Source organism: Temnothorax americanus, unplaced genomic scaffold (genome assembly GCF_048541705.1).
Source record: "Temnothorax americanus isolate GAGA-0224 unplaced genomic scaffold, ASM4854170v1 Scaffold38, whole genome shotgun sequence".
NCBI lineage: Eukaryota > Metazoa > Arthropoda > Insecta > Hymenoptera > Formicidae > Temnothorax > Temnothorax americanus.
This window is the reverse complement of record NW_027509526.1, coordinates 1,226,376-1,245,912: the sequence shown is the minus strand read 5'-3', so window position 1 is coordinate 1,245,912 and position 19,537 is coordinate 1,226,376. Positions and strand designations below refer to the sequence as shown.

General features: G+C 45.3%; 1 protein-coding gene across 1 annotated transcript; it reads right to left on the bottom strand.

Annotated features, from left to right (window-relative positions):
- Positions 1-286: 286 nt before the first annotated feature.
- On the bottom strand, positions 287-799 carry LOC143902111 (uncharacterized). The gene has a single exon (XM_077414815.1). The coding sequence runs from the start codon at positions 797-799 to the stop codon at positions 287-289; it is 513 nt and encodes a 170-aa protein (XP_077270941.1).
- Between the last annotated feature and the right edge of the window lie 18,738 nt (positions 800-19,537).

Below are 19,537 nucleotides of genomic sequence, written 5' to 3'. Positions count from 1 at the left end.
GTACATTCTACTATATACTTCTGCCAACCTAAATTAAGGACCTTCTTCAATGCCCACGCTCACAATAGCAGCGCCATCCCAGTATTACCACCTTAAAGCTAGAACCTTTTCAATATTTATGCTCACGGTAGCAGCGCTCACACAGTATAACCACTTTAAATCTAGAACCCTTTCAACATCCTCCCACCTTTAGATATTCACGATCCACATTGAGTGAACATCTAAAGATGTAATAGATCAACACACAGTTTACAATCTTTCAACGCGTTTTACTGTACGTCCACTTCTAGTTTTGTAAGGAACAATAGGAACATTTCCATCGCTTATCCACATCAACATCTACCTCCAGACAGTACAATCTCTGAACAGGTCGCACCAATTGTCCCGTCGCAGTAATTAGACGCACAACCCTTACAATCCCGTCTTTTCCCGGAAAAAGTTCTATTACTCTGCCCAGAGGCCATTCGATCCTTTTAGAACAATCGTTACCAATAATCACTATGTCACTTGCTTTTATCTGACGATTATCGGTTGACCTTTTGGCAGATGCATACTTTAACTGTCCGAGATACTCCAACCTAAACCTTTTACGTAATTCTTCCTTGAGAAATTGTCGATACTTAAATCTACCCTTCAGTTTTTCCCTATCGATAAAGTCGCAGTCGGGTAAACCTACTTCGCAGATCTCTTGCAGAAACAAACTAGGAGTAATGGGAGCCAGATCCCAAGGATCGTCAGATAAATAAGTCAAGGGTCGAGCGTTAATTACAGATTCGCAATCGCACAATACAGTAAGCATTTCTTCATAACTTAAACACGCCTTACCAAGTATTTTTCGCAACATACGTTTCAAAATTCGATTCAATCGCTCCCACCAACCTCCCCACCAGGGAGCACTTGGTGGATTAAACTTCCATTCCACTTTTGGCACTAGGCTAGCTTTCAGGCTTTTTTCCCAATCAATTCGTTTCAGTAAGTTATTAAATCTTTCAAAGTTAGTCCCATTATCACTATAAACTGTACTCGGTCGTCCCCTTCTGGCTACAAACCGACGAAATGCCTCTATGAATTTATCGGTTGATAAAGACGACACGAGTTCGAAATGTACCGCCCGATACACTGCACATGTAAAAATACAAACCCATGCTTTTACCTCATTTTTTAGAAACAATGGATCTGCAAAGTCTACTCCCACAATTTCGAACACTCGAGCGTCGCGAACGCGATTCATAGGTAAAGGAGCAGTCGCTACCGTAAAAGGTTGAGCATTCTGTCGTGCGCAGACGACACATTTTCTTACGATATTACGTGCGACCTTTCGGCCGTGTATTATCCAATATTCTTCTCTGAGAGCATTGAGTAAGGCGGTGACATGAACATGTCCCAAACGTGTGTGAAATTCGCGAATCATCATTCAAACTAGTGGATTTTCTCCCAGTAAGACTATTGGATAACGAAATGAAAAAATATCATCACGCTCTAATATTTTCGATTTCATCCGGATTAAACTATCTTCAGCAACAAAAACATTCATATTACGCAATCGTATGTCGTCAGTTCCATCAAACGAGTCTCGCTGTATGATTGCCAAAACAGTTCTTTCAGCATCATTGATTTCATTGCGCGTTAATTCCCCACTTAGTTTCTGCTTTCCCGATTTGTGCAATTTGTAATTAGTAACAAACCGCTTTATACGAGCAATTGCTCCTACTACAGTGCAAAAGTCAGAAGTACTGGGTACAAAGAAAGGCTGAATCCCAATAGTACGATTCACTTGTGATATCGCTGACACAATTTCAGAGTCTATGATTTGACCCGTTACCTTGGCAGTCTTACGTATCTCATTCTTTATTTCGTCCTCGTGAATCACTACGTTCGAAACCGGCCACTCAGATTCAGCCCCCCTAAGCCACTCCGGTCCGTTCCACCAATTCACCCTACACAGTGCGTCGAGTGTACATCCTCGCGATGGCAAATCTGCCGGATTCAACTTGCCTGGAATGTGTCTCCAGGATTGGTTATTTGACATATTTCGTATTTCTTTAACGCGATTGTCGACAAAGGATGCCCAAGGACAATTCCGTTGGATCCAGAATAGAACGGTGCTAGAATCACTCCAATATGTTATCTCCTTATCTGTCATCTTAAGAGAATCCACAGTAGAACGCGCCAGTCGAACGCCCATACAGGCAGCTAAAAGTTCAAATCGATTAATCGTCATAGTAGTAACTGGAGCTACTCTAGCTTTTGCTGAGAAAAACGAGACGTTAACCTGAGAGGCACATTCCACGCGCGCAAAAATCACCGCAGCATATGCTTTTTTACTAGCGTCACAAAACACATGAAACGTTATACTCGTATCGCGAACTGGCGCATCAAATGCCCAGCGCGGAAAACGGATCTCGTTTAAACGTACCAAACCCTTGAGCCATTTCTTAAATTCGTTTCGTATCTCGTCACAAACTTTATCATCCCATTTAATTTTAGAGATCCACGTTTGTTGTAGTAGAAGTTTAGGATTGATCATCACGGGGCTAACAAAACCAAATGGATCGTAAATGCGGTGAGAAAAGGAAAATATTACTCGCTTCGTAATTTTTTCGTTCATAATACTCTCAGTCGAGGGCATTACTAAACGCAACGTATCATCGTTCTTATCCCATATAAGCCCTAATACCGGAATATCTATGTCTTGTATCTTTGAATGTGAAGTCTCCCACCCTCTGAGATCAAACGCTCCCTCACTCAAAGCCTGTCTCGCGTCGTAAATAAATTGCTCAACTTCGGTTATCGTACTTAAACTCGTTACGCAGTTGTCCACGTAAAAACTTTCCATCAGCTTAGTGAGATTCTTATCTGCGTCTTTAAACATAGATTTAATTTTTTTTAAATGATAATTGATTACCGCTCCTAAAAAAAAGGACTACAAGATACACCAAATACTACTCGGCTATGTCGGTAAACAATTATTGTTCCGAGCTCGTCATACTACAAGAATCTCAAAAAGTCTCGATCCCTTTTATTCAAGCTTATTTGTAAGAACGCCTTTCTAATATCTGCCACTACGCCAATTCTTTCTGCACAAAAACGCAATAAGATTGTAAAAAAAAGTTCAATTAAATTGGGCCCTTTTTCCAGACAGTCGTTAAGTGATGGAAAGTTTTTACATTTAGTGGATGCACCAAATACCGGTCTCAAAGGAGTGGTACTTCCCACTTTAACGACGCCTCTATGTGGCAGGTAGTGTGCCTCCTGGTCGATCTCCTCGTCTGGCATTACCTCGATGATTCCTTCTGCTAACCAGTCGCCGAATACCTGATCGTATGCATTGTACAACGCTGACGTTTTCAAACTCTTGGTAGTCGTGATGAGCCGCTTCTCTGCAAGCTCCCTATTGCACGGTAAACTGGGATGCGTCTCGACCCACGGGAGACATACTTTGTATCGTCCTTCCCTATTGACAATAACTGTTTCTTCAAAACGTTGAAGAACCTCCTCGTCGTGATCTTTGCGCGATTTTTCCATAACAGGATCTCTGATGCCAATTACATCTAGCTCCCAAAGATCAGATACACAGGCTTCGCGCTGAAACATAGAAATCGCCTGCTCTGCTAAACCATCTGCAGCACATCTCGGAACCTGGCCCATCAGCGTCCAGCCAAGACTCATCTCAACTGCTGTCAATCCACACTTAAGTTGTTGAGTACGACCGGTCATCAGTTTTCCCGCTATATCTGCCCCAACGAGAATTTTGATTGGTGCAGCGTAGTCGCATTCAGTTGGTCCATCAGTGAGTCGTATGCCCATCTCCTTCAGTTCGTCCATCCATGGCTGCTTTTCCCACAGAGGAATTTCTGCGCATATTTCCTCTTCGTCGAACACTTTGAAGTTGCACGAATAGCTGTTGTCCAGACTACTCAGATGAACCTCATACTTCTTATGACTTTTGACTTCAGACGTAATTGTTGCTGAAAAGCGAGTGCTTGAGCTTGTGTTCACTAATCGCTTCGTATTTCATTTGACGTATAATGTCCTTAGTAGCGTAAGATCGAGTGGAACCTTGATCGAAAAATAACCGCACTACGCGCTCTTTCTTACCATTACGAATCTTAGCATGTAATGTCTGTAAAATTACGTCCGCTTCTCTAGTTTGGTTGAAATTCGACAGTACATTTTCTTTACCATTGTCTGTGTTGGTTGATACCGTCTTATCCCCTCGGCCGTTTATATCTGGACACATTAACACCACGTGCCGACGACTGCACATCGCACATTTTTGATTGCCGCGACACACACGACTCTGATGACCGATTTTTAAACAATTATAGCACGCTTTCTTTTGTTGTAAAAGTGCTTTTCTCTCGTCCAAAGTCATTTTGCGCGCTTTTTCACACTTTACACTCACGTGCTCTTTCTCACAGAATACACAGTCTATCGGTTTATTCGGCTTTCCCTGTGCGTGTAGGCTTATAGCGGAGGGTGTATTTTTTGCTTGATGGCGCCGACAGCGCAGAGACCATCACCGGCGAGATTACGCGAAACCCATAGGTTAAGGGCAATAAGACATACCCATGTCAGGGAGCGCCATATTGCGCAGTTTACTTCATTTTGTTTTGTTTGAGCGCCATATTGCGCAGACAGAGAATATTTACAGCGCCGTAACGCGCACTAGTCACATAAGACTGAGCAGCCATGTTGGCCATCAAACTGTTTTGTTTATTTTGATATAAATAAATTTATATTTCCTAACAATATCTTCTTTAATCCCCTCCATTACGCGAGCGAGATTAGTACTAAGATAAACCGCGGAATAAAGTACAAAAGCGACACTTTAAGGTTATGAACACACTCATAGGCCTCAAAGAAACAGCTTCCCAAAAGTGAAAAACCACTTTTAAGTGTAGCTTCAGCGTGAACCGGAGAATAAGATTCCGTGACTCATTGTACGGTTTAACGCGTAGTTTAGAAGATAAACGCGAAAGTAGAAGTTATTCGACGCATATTGACTCCGGGGAACCTGGTATACGTGTTAGAACAATTTCCATACCGATAGCGCACCAGGTTCGCGAAGTAGCGAACTGAGCATCTTCTGCGAGGACAAACGGTTCCGATGGCTTCGGGAAGTCGAGACGAAGCGAACGCACCCAGTCCCGTCAACGGCGGACCATTGCCCCGCGAAGTAGCGAACGGGACATCCCACGCGATAGCCAAGGGCATGATCGGCTTCGGGCGAGTCCGCAGAATGCGAATACCGAGGCGCCATCCACCTAGAGTCACTGCCAGCGGAAATAGCGAACGGTGCGTGATACGCGAATGCGAAGGCTGTAGGCAAGTTTGATGTCACCTGGCGAACACAAAAATATCGAGGTCGATGACGTACGACCAACGCCCTGGGAAGTAGGAAACCGGAAATTTTCTCCTGGAACAAACTCAAGAAATGTGTGTACCAGGTCACAGCAAACAACCCTATAAGGTCGGCGACGACGCACGACCAACGCCCCAATAAGTAGCGAACCGTGTAAGGTGGAGGATACTCAAGGATAGAACCGCGTTCAGAGGAACAAGGCGAACATCGCCAACAGGTCAGCTACATCGCCAGGCTAACGCCCCGCGAACTAGCGAACCAGTAAGCGTACGTAAAAACGAAAACATGGTTAAGGTATATACGACCAGGGGAGTACGAATCCAAGGTCAAAATTATCCTCCAAGGCACGCGAAGCTACTTAGCGAACGATCCATCCGATCGACCTAAAAATTGTATTGCAAGTGCAGCGGCACACGCCTGTCACACCCGTGATGTAGAATCAATGAATTTTCAAGCTTGAAATTTCGAAAAGATGAGAAAGGGTAATACGAGCGTGTGGCATTGCAACAACGGGGAGGACCCCGAGGTAAGCGTGACGCCTTCTAAGCCAGCGACACTTGGAAGACGCCACGGCACAGAAATTTGTTAAGATTAATTAACGCAAACGTAAAGAAAGTTAACAAATACATGTGTATGTAGAATCGTAACGGCAACAGTCGGGACACCCGATATATGTGGGAACTTTCCAGAGGAAAGAGAAAGCTACACAAAAACCTGTTTGCGACGAACGGCAAGCGAACACGCGTGCGAAAATAAGAGGCGCACAATAAGGGCATGTGATCACATATGATAAACGCGTGATAGCGAACGCGAGCGACCGCGAGGAAGGGTGAGCACTCGAGGAGTCTCTCGCCAGCCGTGATATAGAGCGGACGCGTATATGTATCATCCAGGCTACGAACAACGAGAATCCCGTGTACGGAGCGAATCCGCTTTAACACTGAATACGTTATTATAACGCAAAATATTAACTAATATCGCGAACGTAGAAGCAGTTACTCGCATAGTGCGGTTACGCGTGCGGAATTGAATTTGTATACTCAAAAGTAAAGGAAAATAAATTATTATTTTACCCGTAATCCTAATTTCGACGATCCTAATTTTGATATAACTACCTGCTTTCCCTATCGGGGTCCAAACGGTGATCCTGCGGCAGTCCAACGAAGGTCCCGAGGCAGTCCAGCAGTGCACGGCGGCAGTCCCACGACGGTCCAGCGGCAGTCCAGCGGCGATTCATCCAGCGAACTTGAAACAGAGAGGAGAATAGCGAGGGCATCGCAAGGGTCAGTGATATCTATTCTTATATCTTTCTCGGTGGGCACAAAAAAACCGAGTGGCGACCGTGATAAATCTGAAATTAAACCGAGTCGTGGCGTGGCCGACCCTTCGTCCGGTCACAACCTATCTGAAAAATCTGCTTGATTCATATTAAAAGAGTGAATTTCTATCAGAAAACTGTGTTTTTGTCCTTGAATTGCCAGATTCACTTTTATAAAAAATTAGTCCTTACAGATCTGTATTTACTCATAAGACAATATATATAAATATACTTTCATTATGAATAAGCTTTCGCCACTAAGATCTGATAGAAACAAATTGTCGACTTTTCGTATTAATGCGCATTCGCTTTCAAACAGTCAAGTATGTTCAAAACCTATCAATTTACAACATATGTAATGTGATAGGAGAATATAATCCTTCCCCTCGACATCAACACTCGATGTAATAACAGATCCGATAGGGCTACCGATAGTCGTACTACCCGCGCTGTGCGAGCGCCGAGCCCCGAAAACCGCCGAGACAGAGGGCCAATAGCGTAGCCGCACGCGACAGAATATATCGACCGATAACGACTAGGATCGAAGGTGTGGTCGCGTGGTAGCAGGACGACCGAGAGATCGACGAAATAAAACTCTCTCGTCGGTCTTCGGCGTGAACAGTTCGAATCATACATTGTCAGATTAGAGCGTTGGAGACCTTGCTCGTCGGTCTTCGGCGTGTAGGGTCCGAGTAATTTTGTCTGCCAGTTGAGAATACTATAGAGCGTTGTATTGTACGAGTGTTCTGAATAACTGTCAACGTGATATAGAGATTGTGAGCGGGCCGTACGCTGTATATGGTAGCAGTAACATAACATGTATGTAAGTTTAATTAAATTAATACGCTTGTATAGCTTGTCTATCTCTCTTCTCTTGATTTTTGCAATATCCCTTAGGTCCCCTGGGGAACTTTCCTTGAGTGCCTCATAATTAGTCGTGGATCAATAATACGTGAGTTTGTTAGTTCTCACAAAACTAACTGGCGCCCAATTGTCATAAAATATTAGTCAATTCTTGGAGCCCTGGCAGCCCTTGACCCAGGCCGCGCCAGGTGTCGGCGTTACACGCAAAATTAATTACTAATCTTCGTCAAAGATTTTAGTAGCCAAAGAATATATACTTCTACCCCCAGGTACAAATCCGGGGGTCGGGGGGGCGCGTTCCCCGCGAAGGGAACGCCATAAGAGATGGGCGAGGGGGGTCCGGGAGGAGCAGCTGGTGGGGGGGGAACGAGGAGTGGTGGAAATTCACTTCTGGCCTCAGGTACTCTGGAGGGGGTCGGGGGAAGTGGGGTACCGCGTTACCGACGGTGCGCGAGGAGGGAGCGTCGTCGATCGCGGCGAGGCGCGTACTGTCGCGTCGCCCGCTTTTCTCTGTCCTAACAGGCCGGACGTGGTTTTCCGGCCTCCCGTTTCCCAAACGGCGAAAATCGCGATTCTTCCTCCCGCGAGGGGGAGCGTCGATCGCGGCGTCGCGCGTTTCTTTATCCCAACGGGCCGGATGCGGTTTTCCGATGTATCGAAAGAGATAGAGAGAGACGATACCGCTCTCTTCGTTCACCCGAACCGTACGTTTCGCGAATAATTTTTTTGTTGCGCGTCCAAACTCGTTCAAGGTCGCTGTCGTCACATCCTCCTTTTGTTTTTCTCGAACGACGCGGCGAGCGGTCGTCGTTTTTTTTCCCGGGGAAAAGAGCATATCCGGCGTGGAAAACCAACGTTGAGATAACGAACGCGTATAAAAGCTCGCGACGGCGCGGCAAACGGTGACGCAAATTGACAAATGTATTGTGAGAGAGTGGTGCGAACCGATCGGAACGGGAATAAGTTGTTTTTTTAATGCGGCATGAGCGACGAGTACGTAGAACTTTGCAAACCGGTGTTTAATTCTAAAATTAGAAAACCGATTGTAAAAATAAGCGAACCGCTCGTGAGGAATTGTTGCAGATCGGATTTGTGGAGAGTCGACGTAACGAGATATCTGATCCGTCGCGAAATCGGAATCGCCGATCGCCAATCGAACTGGAGGTTTTTCTATTGCCAAATATATTTTGGTGTGTTGCTCCTCTGAATTTCATATCACAGCCATTTTTGACGATTTGGATCGCCGTTTTACGCATCGCCCTCTCCGTTTACATCGTGCGGAAACGCGAAAGGATGTAACATGCGAGACGTTCTGGAGATTGTATCCTCGACTGCAAGGAGGAAAGCGTGCTCGCGTTGCTCACAAAGTGGTTGTAATATGCTGATATAATGATGCACATATCACAGCCAGCTTTGATGAGCGTTGCGGCACTCACAATTCAACGAGTTTGGAATGCGCGAAAAAAAAAATTAACGGCGAATTTCTCCCTATATTTCGACATTTAGCGACTAAGGAATGGGTTAGTTGGAATAGGCAAAAAGATAGTTACAAATAGCGAATGAGCATAAATAAAAGTATTGTTTTTACCTATATATTTTACGTTGCAAATAATAATTTTTGAAAAGTGAAGTTAGAAGGATATGTTTACATAATTATAAAAAAGTGGGTGTTTACAGTAAAATAATTTATGTTGCATGTAGTCGTATAAATTTATGTTATAATATCCGTATGCTGCTTTTCAAAACGGAAAGGCTGGATTTGCATTATTATTTCGTGTTGTGATTTAATTTTTTAACGTAATTAATGTAAATACGTTCGATCACGGTACTTTCGCGCAATTTAATTATTTAAATGCGATTATGCAATTTGTAATAATTCAAATAAATCTTTTTATTTTTATCAAGATCAAGATATGTCGTTTTGTACGTAACATTGCCGAATTGTTGTAAGCAGGTACAAATGATATTCAAATCTTAATACCCTTTAATTAAAAAAAATAGATTCCCGTGATGTCTTGTGAAACACGAGCGTAACGCACTTCGAGGCCGATGCCGCGACGCTCCGAACTTGTCTCCGTGTCGTAACGTTTCGAAACTTTAGTAACGCGCCAGCCAATGACACACCCGGTAGATAGACGTGTTTGCGCGACAAGTATCGCGTGCATGTATGCGTGCAATGCGAGCTTTTGGCGAGAGAGAACAGCCCGATTTGTATAGTAAATCGCATTCGCAGACGCTTTTGCGGCGTTAACGTAAGTGTATAAAAATACAGTATACACGTGGAGCTTTTTAACGACGACGCGTTTTCGGCATTGTGCCATTCCGTGTGCTCATTCGACACACGAGAGACGAAGGTGTGGGCGAGGTCACGTGCAATTACCTCGACTTGTCTCGCGTGTGATTTGAAATTGATTCAATTGTAATTATATTTATCGGTTCTTTAAATCTTTCAAGAGGTCTTACTGTTTCAAATTAACATAGAATCACATATGTTTTTTAACTATAATGTACAAGGTCTTAAATTTGCAAACTTTTAGGAGAAGAGAATCGCATATAAAATGTTTCAAGTTAAAATTTGACTGAATATAAAGCAATATTATTATAAATTTTAGAAACTTTTTTGTATGATTAAAACCACGTTATATACGTGTAGGTTTAGAATTAAAAAAAAGATATGTGTGTTTATGGATTAAGGAGAGATCGACCCCAAATTTTGGTCAAGGTAGTCACATTGCAGTTTGTAAGGCACCAGTTTTGGGACACTCCGTTCAAAAGTGACTATAATTGGTGTTTTTAAATCACTGGTTGTGTTGATGAACGTAATAAGAATTTTAAATTAAGTATATTTATTTGCATGCTTTTAAAGCATTTAACATGTTTGCAAAGTAGTTGCAATTTGAAGTACTAATTCTTTGCGAGAGATTTTATAAAATCATAAAGTTAATTGTATATATAAAATAACATTTATTAGTCATACGAACTACCTTAATACAATTTCACTTTCCATTGATTAATATTGTTTGTATCAAAATCCTGGATGGCGGTTACACGCCGCGCACTCTTCAATGCGAATCTGCGTCAAAGGAGAAAAAAAATCCGGCCATCCCGCGGGAGGAAAATTCAATGTTCGATAACCGGATACATGCGAGCGCCGGCTTAAAATTTAATTTTTCAAACGCAGGCTGGACCCTTCTGGGTAAAATTCATTTGGCCCATCTCGCTCATAACGCTCATCGAGCAACGTTCGTTATACGAGTATGTATGTACAGATGCTGTGCTTTCTCGATACGAATATATAGTGTCCGTGACGCACGGTATAGCATATATTTAAATATACAAATTAATAATAAAAACGAAAATTTTTATTAATAACTTTTTGAATTTTACGTTAAATTTATAACAATTGTTGTAAAATCTATAGTATACCTATATGTAAGATTGATAAAATAGACTGATGTGAGACGTGGAACAAATAAAAACATAATTTTTTGTAAGCTCTAAACACATGCCTTGCACATAGTTTGCTTGACAACTATGACAACTTGCGAAACAGCAAAACGAGTTCTGTATATCATGGGCTTAAGCTCGTTCTATCGAAAGAGGAGAGAGAAGGGACGAGCCCTCCGTACGACCCTCTCGATATGTCAGATCAGGAAAAATCCGGGAGTGTGCGACATCCTGCGTGATCTGCATCGTGTACCCTGGCGTAATCGATGGAATCACGTATTTTCTATCATCGCGATCGCGCAACATTGAAGTTGATGATCTCGTTGACGAAAAGCCACTCTTTTGAAAACTCTATGCCTCTCCGAAATTGTACGAAGGAAAACATGCGACGGTAACAAGTCAATCAATAGAATGCAAGATATAGCATAAAATTTGCACTTAAAAAATATATAATACTATTAAGAGGAATAAAATAAAATAAAAGTTTCATTATTTATAAAAGTGTCATTTATATTTATACAATACGTAAAATGAAATAAAATATATTTAAAAACAATACGTAAAAAAAAATAAAAAAATAAAAGAAAAAAACATTATTAGAACAACTCGCGTTATCGCTCGTAACCGCACCTCGCGTTATCGCTCACTCGCGCCGGAGCGGCTCGGCGTTATCGCTCACACCTCACGCTCGTACTCACACCTCGCGCGCTGGAGCGGCTCGGCGTTATCGCTCGTCGGGTCATTCGCGATGAAGCGTCTCCGCGTTATCACTCCTTCCCGTCTCGCTCTCTCGTCAATCGTTCGCCGTTTCTCTGTTTGTTCAATTAAGAGGTACCGCGACCGACCATTCTTACGCATTCGGCGGTACGCAATGTTTATCGCGTTCTCGCGACCGACCATTTTTGCGCACTCGGTAGCTCGTAATGTACACTGTGGAATAGGCGCGTGTGAAGAGGAACGACATTGTTCGTTGATCTTTTTTTTTCATTCTTTCGTTTATTTAACTCAATATAGACGGATACACATTGAATAAAAAATGATTAAATACAATACAGATAGATGAATGCAACGTAGAGAAAAAAAACGAGTAATACGAAAAAATACAAATATGTTATACGAGTAATATGATAAAAAAAAACAATTGTGTTATACGAGTAATATAAAACAAAATACAATTATGTCAAACAAGTAATATAATTTTTTTTTAACAAATCCACGGAGTCGATGCTGGACAGACATTCGCGTCGCTGGATCCACCAGTCGCGCAGCTTCAGAACGTTCTCCATCGCGCAGCACCGTTGATGACGTCCGCAGCGAAACGCGCGATCGGGGCGAAGGAACTCCAGGCGATCGACGTCGTCGTACTCGTCGTCGATGGACGTGATCGTCGCGTTGAGGTCGCGAACGGCGTCGCCGAGAATTTCCTCCAGCCACCTTTTCTTTTCGAGCCCCTTCACGTAGATTCGCACGCCGGGCGTCTCTTCTTTCTCCCACGTTTCTTCCAGGCCGTCGCACACCGCGCGTCGAATTATCGTCTTCGCTAAGCGATAGTCCACGTCCCCGTCCTCCCAACGGAGGCCGTGGTGATTCGCCATCAGTCAGCTGGCCCTTTCCTTCTCGGCCCTCGTCAGCAGATCCTAACTCATCGGGGCGCGAAACACGTGATGGGCGAGTACGCGCGTCTCGCTTCGCAGCACGCCTACCTCCTTCGCGAAAAATTTCTCGCCTACCACAAAACCCTGCAGGTCGACGAAGATCGTCGTCGTTGTCGTTGCCGCCGCGGCCATCGAGTCGACGTATGTTGAAATAAAAAAACAGTAAAGATGTGCTTAAACTGCTCGTTTCTAACGGTCTGAGGAACGATGAAAGGTTTGTTAGTTATATGTGCCTCGTTTCCGGGAAATGGTTTTTTTTCTACAACCGCATTTTTCCGTTAGATAATTTTGCGCACAACGTTGGTCAGCGGACTGTACTCGATGACGCAATTGTGAACGATGAGACAAAAGGCGGTGGTTTTCGGCGGGACGTTTTCCTTGCATTCAAATTCGATGCGCACGTCCACGGTGGCGCTCTTCACCGATTCGTTTTGACGGGAACAGTCGATCACCACGAGCGGAGCTACCCTCGCGAATTCGCGCGGGGATAAGAGCGCGTTGTCGCGACCGTCCCCGTAGTACGCTCCTCGAAATTTCGCGTACATCTCGTACAGCACGGCGAACTTGTCGCTTTCGAAATCCGCGTTCACGTCGTCGTAGGGATAGAATTCCGAGTTGAGATACAATTTTACGTTGGTGAGCGTGCAATGATCGAATCTCGAGGCGTTTTCCGTGAACTCGTTTCGCCGTCCGGTCTGCAGCGCGAATATGACGTATCGCGGCTTCTCCAATTGCGGCGCGGCTTTCACGGCCCACGAATGCTTAGTCGTGCTCTGCAGCAAGGGAAATTCGTACAGATCCCAAGAGCGAAAGCCCACGCTCAGAAATCGTCCGCTCTCCAACGTTCGCAGTATCGATAACTTAGTCACATCGTTCAACGATACGTGCGGCATACGCCATTGCATCTTCATTAGCGTAAATTTAGGATCCTTGGCCGGATCTCTCGGCACGTTTTTCCTCGGATCTACGACGCAATTGACGTCGTGACGAGCGCGTATCAGGATAATCTCGTGTTTCGCGTTTATCACCACGCGTCTGTAGTGCTCGCAGAAACCCAACAGATCTTTCAAATATACGCAAAAGGTGAAATCACCGGATGCGCTGTTCAGATTCGATTCGTTCGTCGGATAACTCATCCATCCGGCGTTCTGCAGTCTTCTAGATTGTTCGGGGGTCAGCGACACGTAGTTCTTTATGGTGCTGGTTACTCCGACGTTTCTACACCGATCGATCTCCACGCCGTCGAGTTCGTAGCGAATTTCGTCGAACATAAACGCGACGTAGTTGTTAACCAATTTCGCGTATTGCCTTTGATCATCCTTCCCAGCCGACGTCGTCGCGCCGTTGTCGTCGTGAATAAGATGTCCTTCGACGTACAGAAAACTGTCGCACGGCAGCGTATACAGATCCTGCTGCTGTATGGGTATTCGTATCTCGTCGTTGTACCCGAACGTTGTGCTGACGTACGGGTTATACGTGTGAATCTCGATTCCGACGATGCGCTCGTCGAAGATCGGCTCACCGCCAATAATCAGTATGTCGACTATTATTTTTTCCCTTGATATAGAAACGACGCGACGGTGAGGAGTTTCTCACGGCGAGACCCAACGATCGTAGAAACTTGACGTTGGCGCTGCTGAGAACGGCTCTCCTTTCTCCTCCTCCGCCATCTCTTTTCTTCCCTTCACCACCGATCTCGTCGTAGAGCGGGCTAGCTCGCTCGTTCGTGCTCGATCCGTTCAAAACGAGCATCCCTCTCTCTTCAGGTTGCGCGCACACACACGCACGCACTAACTGCGACGACGTACGTGCAGTCTGATCGTTATCTCCTCACCGCGAAAGTCGATCAGCCGATCGTTCTGATCCACGACTCGCACCGTGATATCGGTAACGTTTCGCGCGACGATTGGAAGGTAAATGATCTGCGTCGGAGTCTCCGACAGTTTATATCCCGGCGGCACTTTCGGCGCGAATTCGTGGATCGCGTGCACCGAGCGTCCGTTGCTGTACGCTCCCGCGGTGATGTAGCATTTGATGCGAATCACGTTAACGCTCATGACGTCAACGGGTCTGTCGGAAACGTATCATTTGTTCGGTTTTAAAATGCGATCGCGCGAGAAACCCAAAAGGGAACCGATGCTGTTGGGTTTTGTAAAATTCACTCTGTAGGCGCACTTTATCTCGCTCTTCATGGTATTCTTGTTGGCGCGAAGAGCGAGTATCGTTCTATCACCACCGTCTTCGTTTTTGCCGTCGTCCTCGTATATGCTGTAACTACCGTCACTGTCGTTATCGTCGTCGTCGTCCTTCTCCGTTCGGTTTTTTTCTCCTACCCGTTCGGCGCCAACGGTCTGCGTTTCTTTTCCTTCTTTATCCTTCATTTTTTCTCTCTCACGTTTGCGATGAAGAAGAGCGGCGCGCAGATATCTGCTCACGGCTCGCAGCTCGTACGACCCTTCCGGAACGACGATCTTCCGGTCGTCCTCGCCGAAGTAGAATCGATTATTCGCGGACGTAACGTTCGGTATCGAATTGTACGTCTCGAAAGTCGTTAAACCCAGCTCATATTTGTCGACGCTCAGGTCCAAAGCGGGAAAGTGACTCGCCGTGAGAACGCTGATGGTTCCAGATAACGTGAGCGTCAGCGACATCGCGGGAGAACGTCGATCGTTCGCCACTACCCCAATCAATTTCGCGAAGAAATCGCAGGCACAGCTGTCCGCAGATTCTCTGATCGAACGTCTGAAACGCTCGATGATTGTAGGTCACGATCGCGCTATCGCCGCCACCGAGATATCGCGCGAGATCCCTCGGCGGACGAAGATTTCCGAACCCGTCGAAATAGATGGCCGCGTTCCCTCTTTTCTCTCTGCACCTCGGGATCCGCTTTTATGTGTTCCGGTAAACGGTCCCACAACAGATGCACGAATTTCTCAAAATTACGCAACAGAACGATCTTCGGAACGAATTCCAACTCCTCGGCCGTTAGATTGAGAATATCGTGTCTGTCCGTCAGTATCAGAAACATCTCGATTACCGATGCACGCGCGCGAACGATTCGTTGCTTTCAGATTAATTTTTTTTTGTACGGATGCGACGACACGCTCGCGCTACTTATACCTACGCGCGAGGCGTTTGCGCACGCGCGACGAAACGAAACGACGTCAGCGCTCCCCTTCCCTTTCGAGGAGCTCATCGCGAACGAATCGAGCGAGCGCGCGCCTGCGGAAAAGACCGAGAGAGAAAGAGAGAGCGAAAAAAATGCGATTCGTGCGACAGTCGGTGACGATAGGAATCTCGAATCTGGATCGCAAAACGCTGACGAGGTCGGGCGCAACCGAGAGAGAAAACAGAGAATCGCGCAGGCACGGTCCTCTCCTGCCGAACGTTATGCGCTGCATCATTTGCGGACCCTCCAATTGCGGTAAGACAAACGTTCTGCTGAGTCTGCTCGAACAACCGCACGGTCTTCGTTTCGAGAACGTATACGTGTACTCGAAATCTCTGCAACAACCGAAGTATCAATACCTCGAACGATTGTTCGAACCTATGGACGAGATCAGCTATCGCGCGTTTTCCGACAATCGCGACGTCGTTCCGCCCGACGAGGCGCTTCCCGACTCAGTCTTCGTCTTCGATGACGTGGCCTGCGACAAGCAGGACCGTATGAGGGAGTACTTTTCTAGGGGTCGACATTCGAATATCGATTGCATCTATCTCTGTCAAACGTATGCTAAAATACCGAAACATCTCGTGCGCGATAACGCAAATTTGTTGATCCTGTTCAGGCAGGACGGCACCAATCTGCGACACGTGTACGACGATCACGTGAACATCGATATGTCGTACGACGAGTTTCGCGCGTTCTGTCGCGAGTGTTGGCGACGCACCCTACGGTTTTGACGAATCGGGGCAGCGGCGACGGAGTCGACGGTGCGTCCGCGGTGAGATTGCGCTCCTCGATCGAGTCCCTGCGCAATTACGCGCGCAACAACGCGCTCTTCGTGAGCGAGGATTCCTACGACGCGAGGGAGCGCAAGATACGAAGAGTAGCTGCGCCGGAGATCGACACCGACGCGACGAACAGGAGTTACGTCGAGGACGCGATCGAACGGCTCAGGAAAGTCGTGACCGGTGAGATCGAGAAGAAAAACGCGACGCTGAAGAACGACGCGCTCCGTTTGGACGAGGAATCCTACGACGCGAGAGAGCGCAAGATACGGCGCTTAGCCTCGCCGGAGGTCGGCACCGACGCGATGAACAGGAGCTACGTAGAGGGCGCGATTGGGCAACTGAAAAGCGTTTTGATCGAAGAGATTAAAAATAACAACGCGATCCGAGAATTGGAGAACGAAATCGCGGCGCTGGAAAGCGTCGCGCTCCGTTTGAACGCTCAGGATTCCTACGACGCGTCGGGACGCAAGATACGACGCGTAGCCGCGCCGGAGGTCGGCGCCGACGCGGCCAACAGGAGCTTCGTCGAGGGAGCGATCGCGGAGCTCGGAAAGACTTTTAAGTGATGCAATAAAAGAATTTAAAAAAGAGTTCGTTACTGTGACAGATAAGCTCGAGGTCGAACTCATCGCGATCAAAACCGTTTTACGGATTATCAAACAAAAATGAGCGTGGAAAAACGCAGACTCGTGAAAGAATTGCACGCGCCGGCGCGAAAAAACTTTCCTCGCCGCCGCGTCGTGGTGCGCGGTTACGACGACCTGTGGCAGGCCGACGTGGACGAGATGCGCCCCTATTCGCGCGCGAACGCGGGTCACAATTACATTCTGACGGTCATCGACGTGCTGAGCAAGTACGCCTGGGCGATCCCGCTCAAGACCAAGAGCGGAAAGGAGGTAGAGACGGCACTCAAAAAGATCTTTCGCAAGAACGCGCGACACCCCAGGAATCTGCAAACGGACAAAAGAAAGGAATTCTACAACGCCGACGTGCGCAAAATTCTTGACGAGCGCGAGGTGAATCACTACTCCACGTATTCGGTGATGAAAGCGTCGGTGGTGGAGAGATTCAATCGCACGTTGAAGAACGACATGTGGAAGCTCTTCACGCTTCAGGGATCGTACAGATGGATCGACTCGCTGCCGAGCCTCCTGTCGAATTACAATTGTCGCAGACACAGAACGATCGGAATGCGTCCGGCGGACGTGACGCCCACCGTCGCCGAAAGGCTACTGCGCATGGTGTACAGTCGCGCGAAGATCGCCGCGCCGGCGAGGTTTCGAGTCGACGACCCGGTGCGCGTGAGCAAATTTCAAAACGATCTTCGAGAAGGGCTACGCACCCAATTGGACCACCGAGATCTTTTGCATAGCCAGAGTGCAAAGGACCAATCCCGTTACGTATCTGTTGAAGGACATTCGCGGGGAAGCGATAGCCGGAGGGTTCTACGAACACGAGTTGCTGCGCGTCTCCGATCTCGACGTCTATCTCGTGGAAAAGGTCCTGCGTAAGCGCGGCAATCAAGTGTACGTGAAATGGCTGGGAATGGACAGTTTGCACAATTCGTGGATAGATAAGGCATCTGTATTATAACAAAAAATAATTAGACACACAACGTGTATTTTATTAAGGTAGTTCGATGATGAAAAGCTGAGGTCAAAACAATGTTTACAATTTTTTATTTATATGATTATAAAAGAATAGAATAACGCATCGCAAAGCTTTATAACAACGTAAAAAAGACCATTAGTAAGTAATTTTTTAGGTTGTAAAATAATATTTTGCCTAAAACAAATTAAAATAAAGTGTGTGTTAACGCGTCGCTTGACTAGTTTTTAACATTAATTAAAAAACTGTACGGTGGATCGTGTTCACCTTCAACTTTAGGCTTTCTCATTGTGTCCTCTCTTCATCGATATATATTGTTTGAACATTCTTGGCAAAAGATTTTTTCGCAGACTTGTGTTATTCATAGTAAAATACCTCTTTTTTCCTATTAGACCAATGTTAAAATCATTAAAATCACTTAATTTGAAAGTGAATTATCTTTTTTCTGGGCTTAATCGATTCATGAAAGTTCCTTCTTTCGATATAAAACATATCACTTTTGGCAAAAAGTTGTTTCATCATCGAACTACCTTAATAAAAAAATTGTACACATTCATCGGAATTGATTTTTACTATACGATAAAACCATTTTACAATAAATGGGATTGAGAGAACATGCGTATGAGAAGACGCGAGTAAGATCGAGAGAAAGAAAACGTAGGTGGGATAGAGCACATGGAAATAGAAGAAAATTGACATCGACGCTCATTTTCTATAATATATTTTGTATATATTTATTTTATAAAATAACTTTTTTTATGAAAATATAAAAAATATTATAAAAAGTATTATAAATAGTAAGGTTTATTTTGATTCCAATCTTCAGGCTTCTCCTCATAGAACTGGAGCCCGAAGAGACGCGTCAGGTCAAAAACATCCGCCACGTGGTAAATGGCCGCGATGTCTCGGCGGTACGACGTATCGTACCACAAATAATCGACGACTTTTCGTCGCCACCGCCTCTCCGCTTGTGTCCACGCTTGTAGGTTTTTATTAACGTAGCCCTTTACACTGATTTGAGTTGAAATAACATGCTAAAAACACACATTATTAAATACTGTATATACTTTTAAAAATTATGTATGCTATTAATAATAATGAACATACTAACCTCCGGCGGGCAAAAGACCAGAGATGTCTTCCCATGTAACTGCATCTCCTACTGTATCGTATCATAAATGTGTAACATCCCCGTGCCCGGAACGTCTATTACCCACTAAAAATTAATTTTATAAAAAATAATTTATTAAAAATAATTTCATAAACATTTTTATATCACACACACACTTTTGGTAGGAGCGTGGCATCTATTGTTTTGTCATATCG

Coding starts and splice junctions, on each gene's coding strand:
- LOC143902111 (XM_077414815.1), bottom strand. CDS start 799: ATGCTTACTGTATTGTGCGATTGCGAATCTGTAATTAACGCTCGACCC.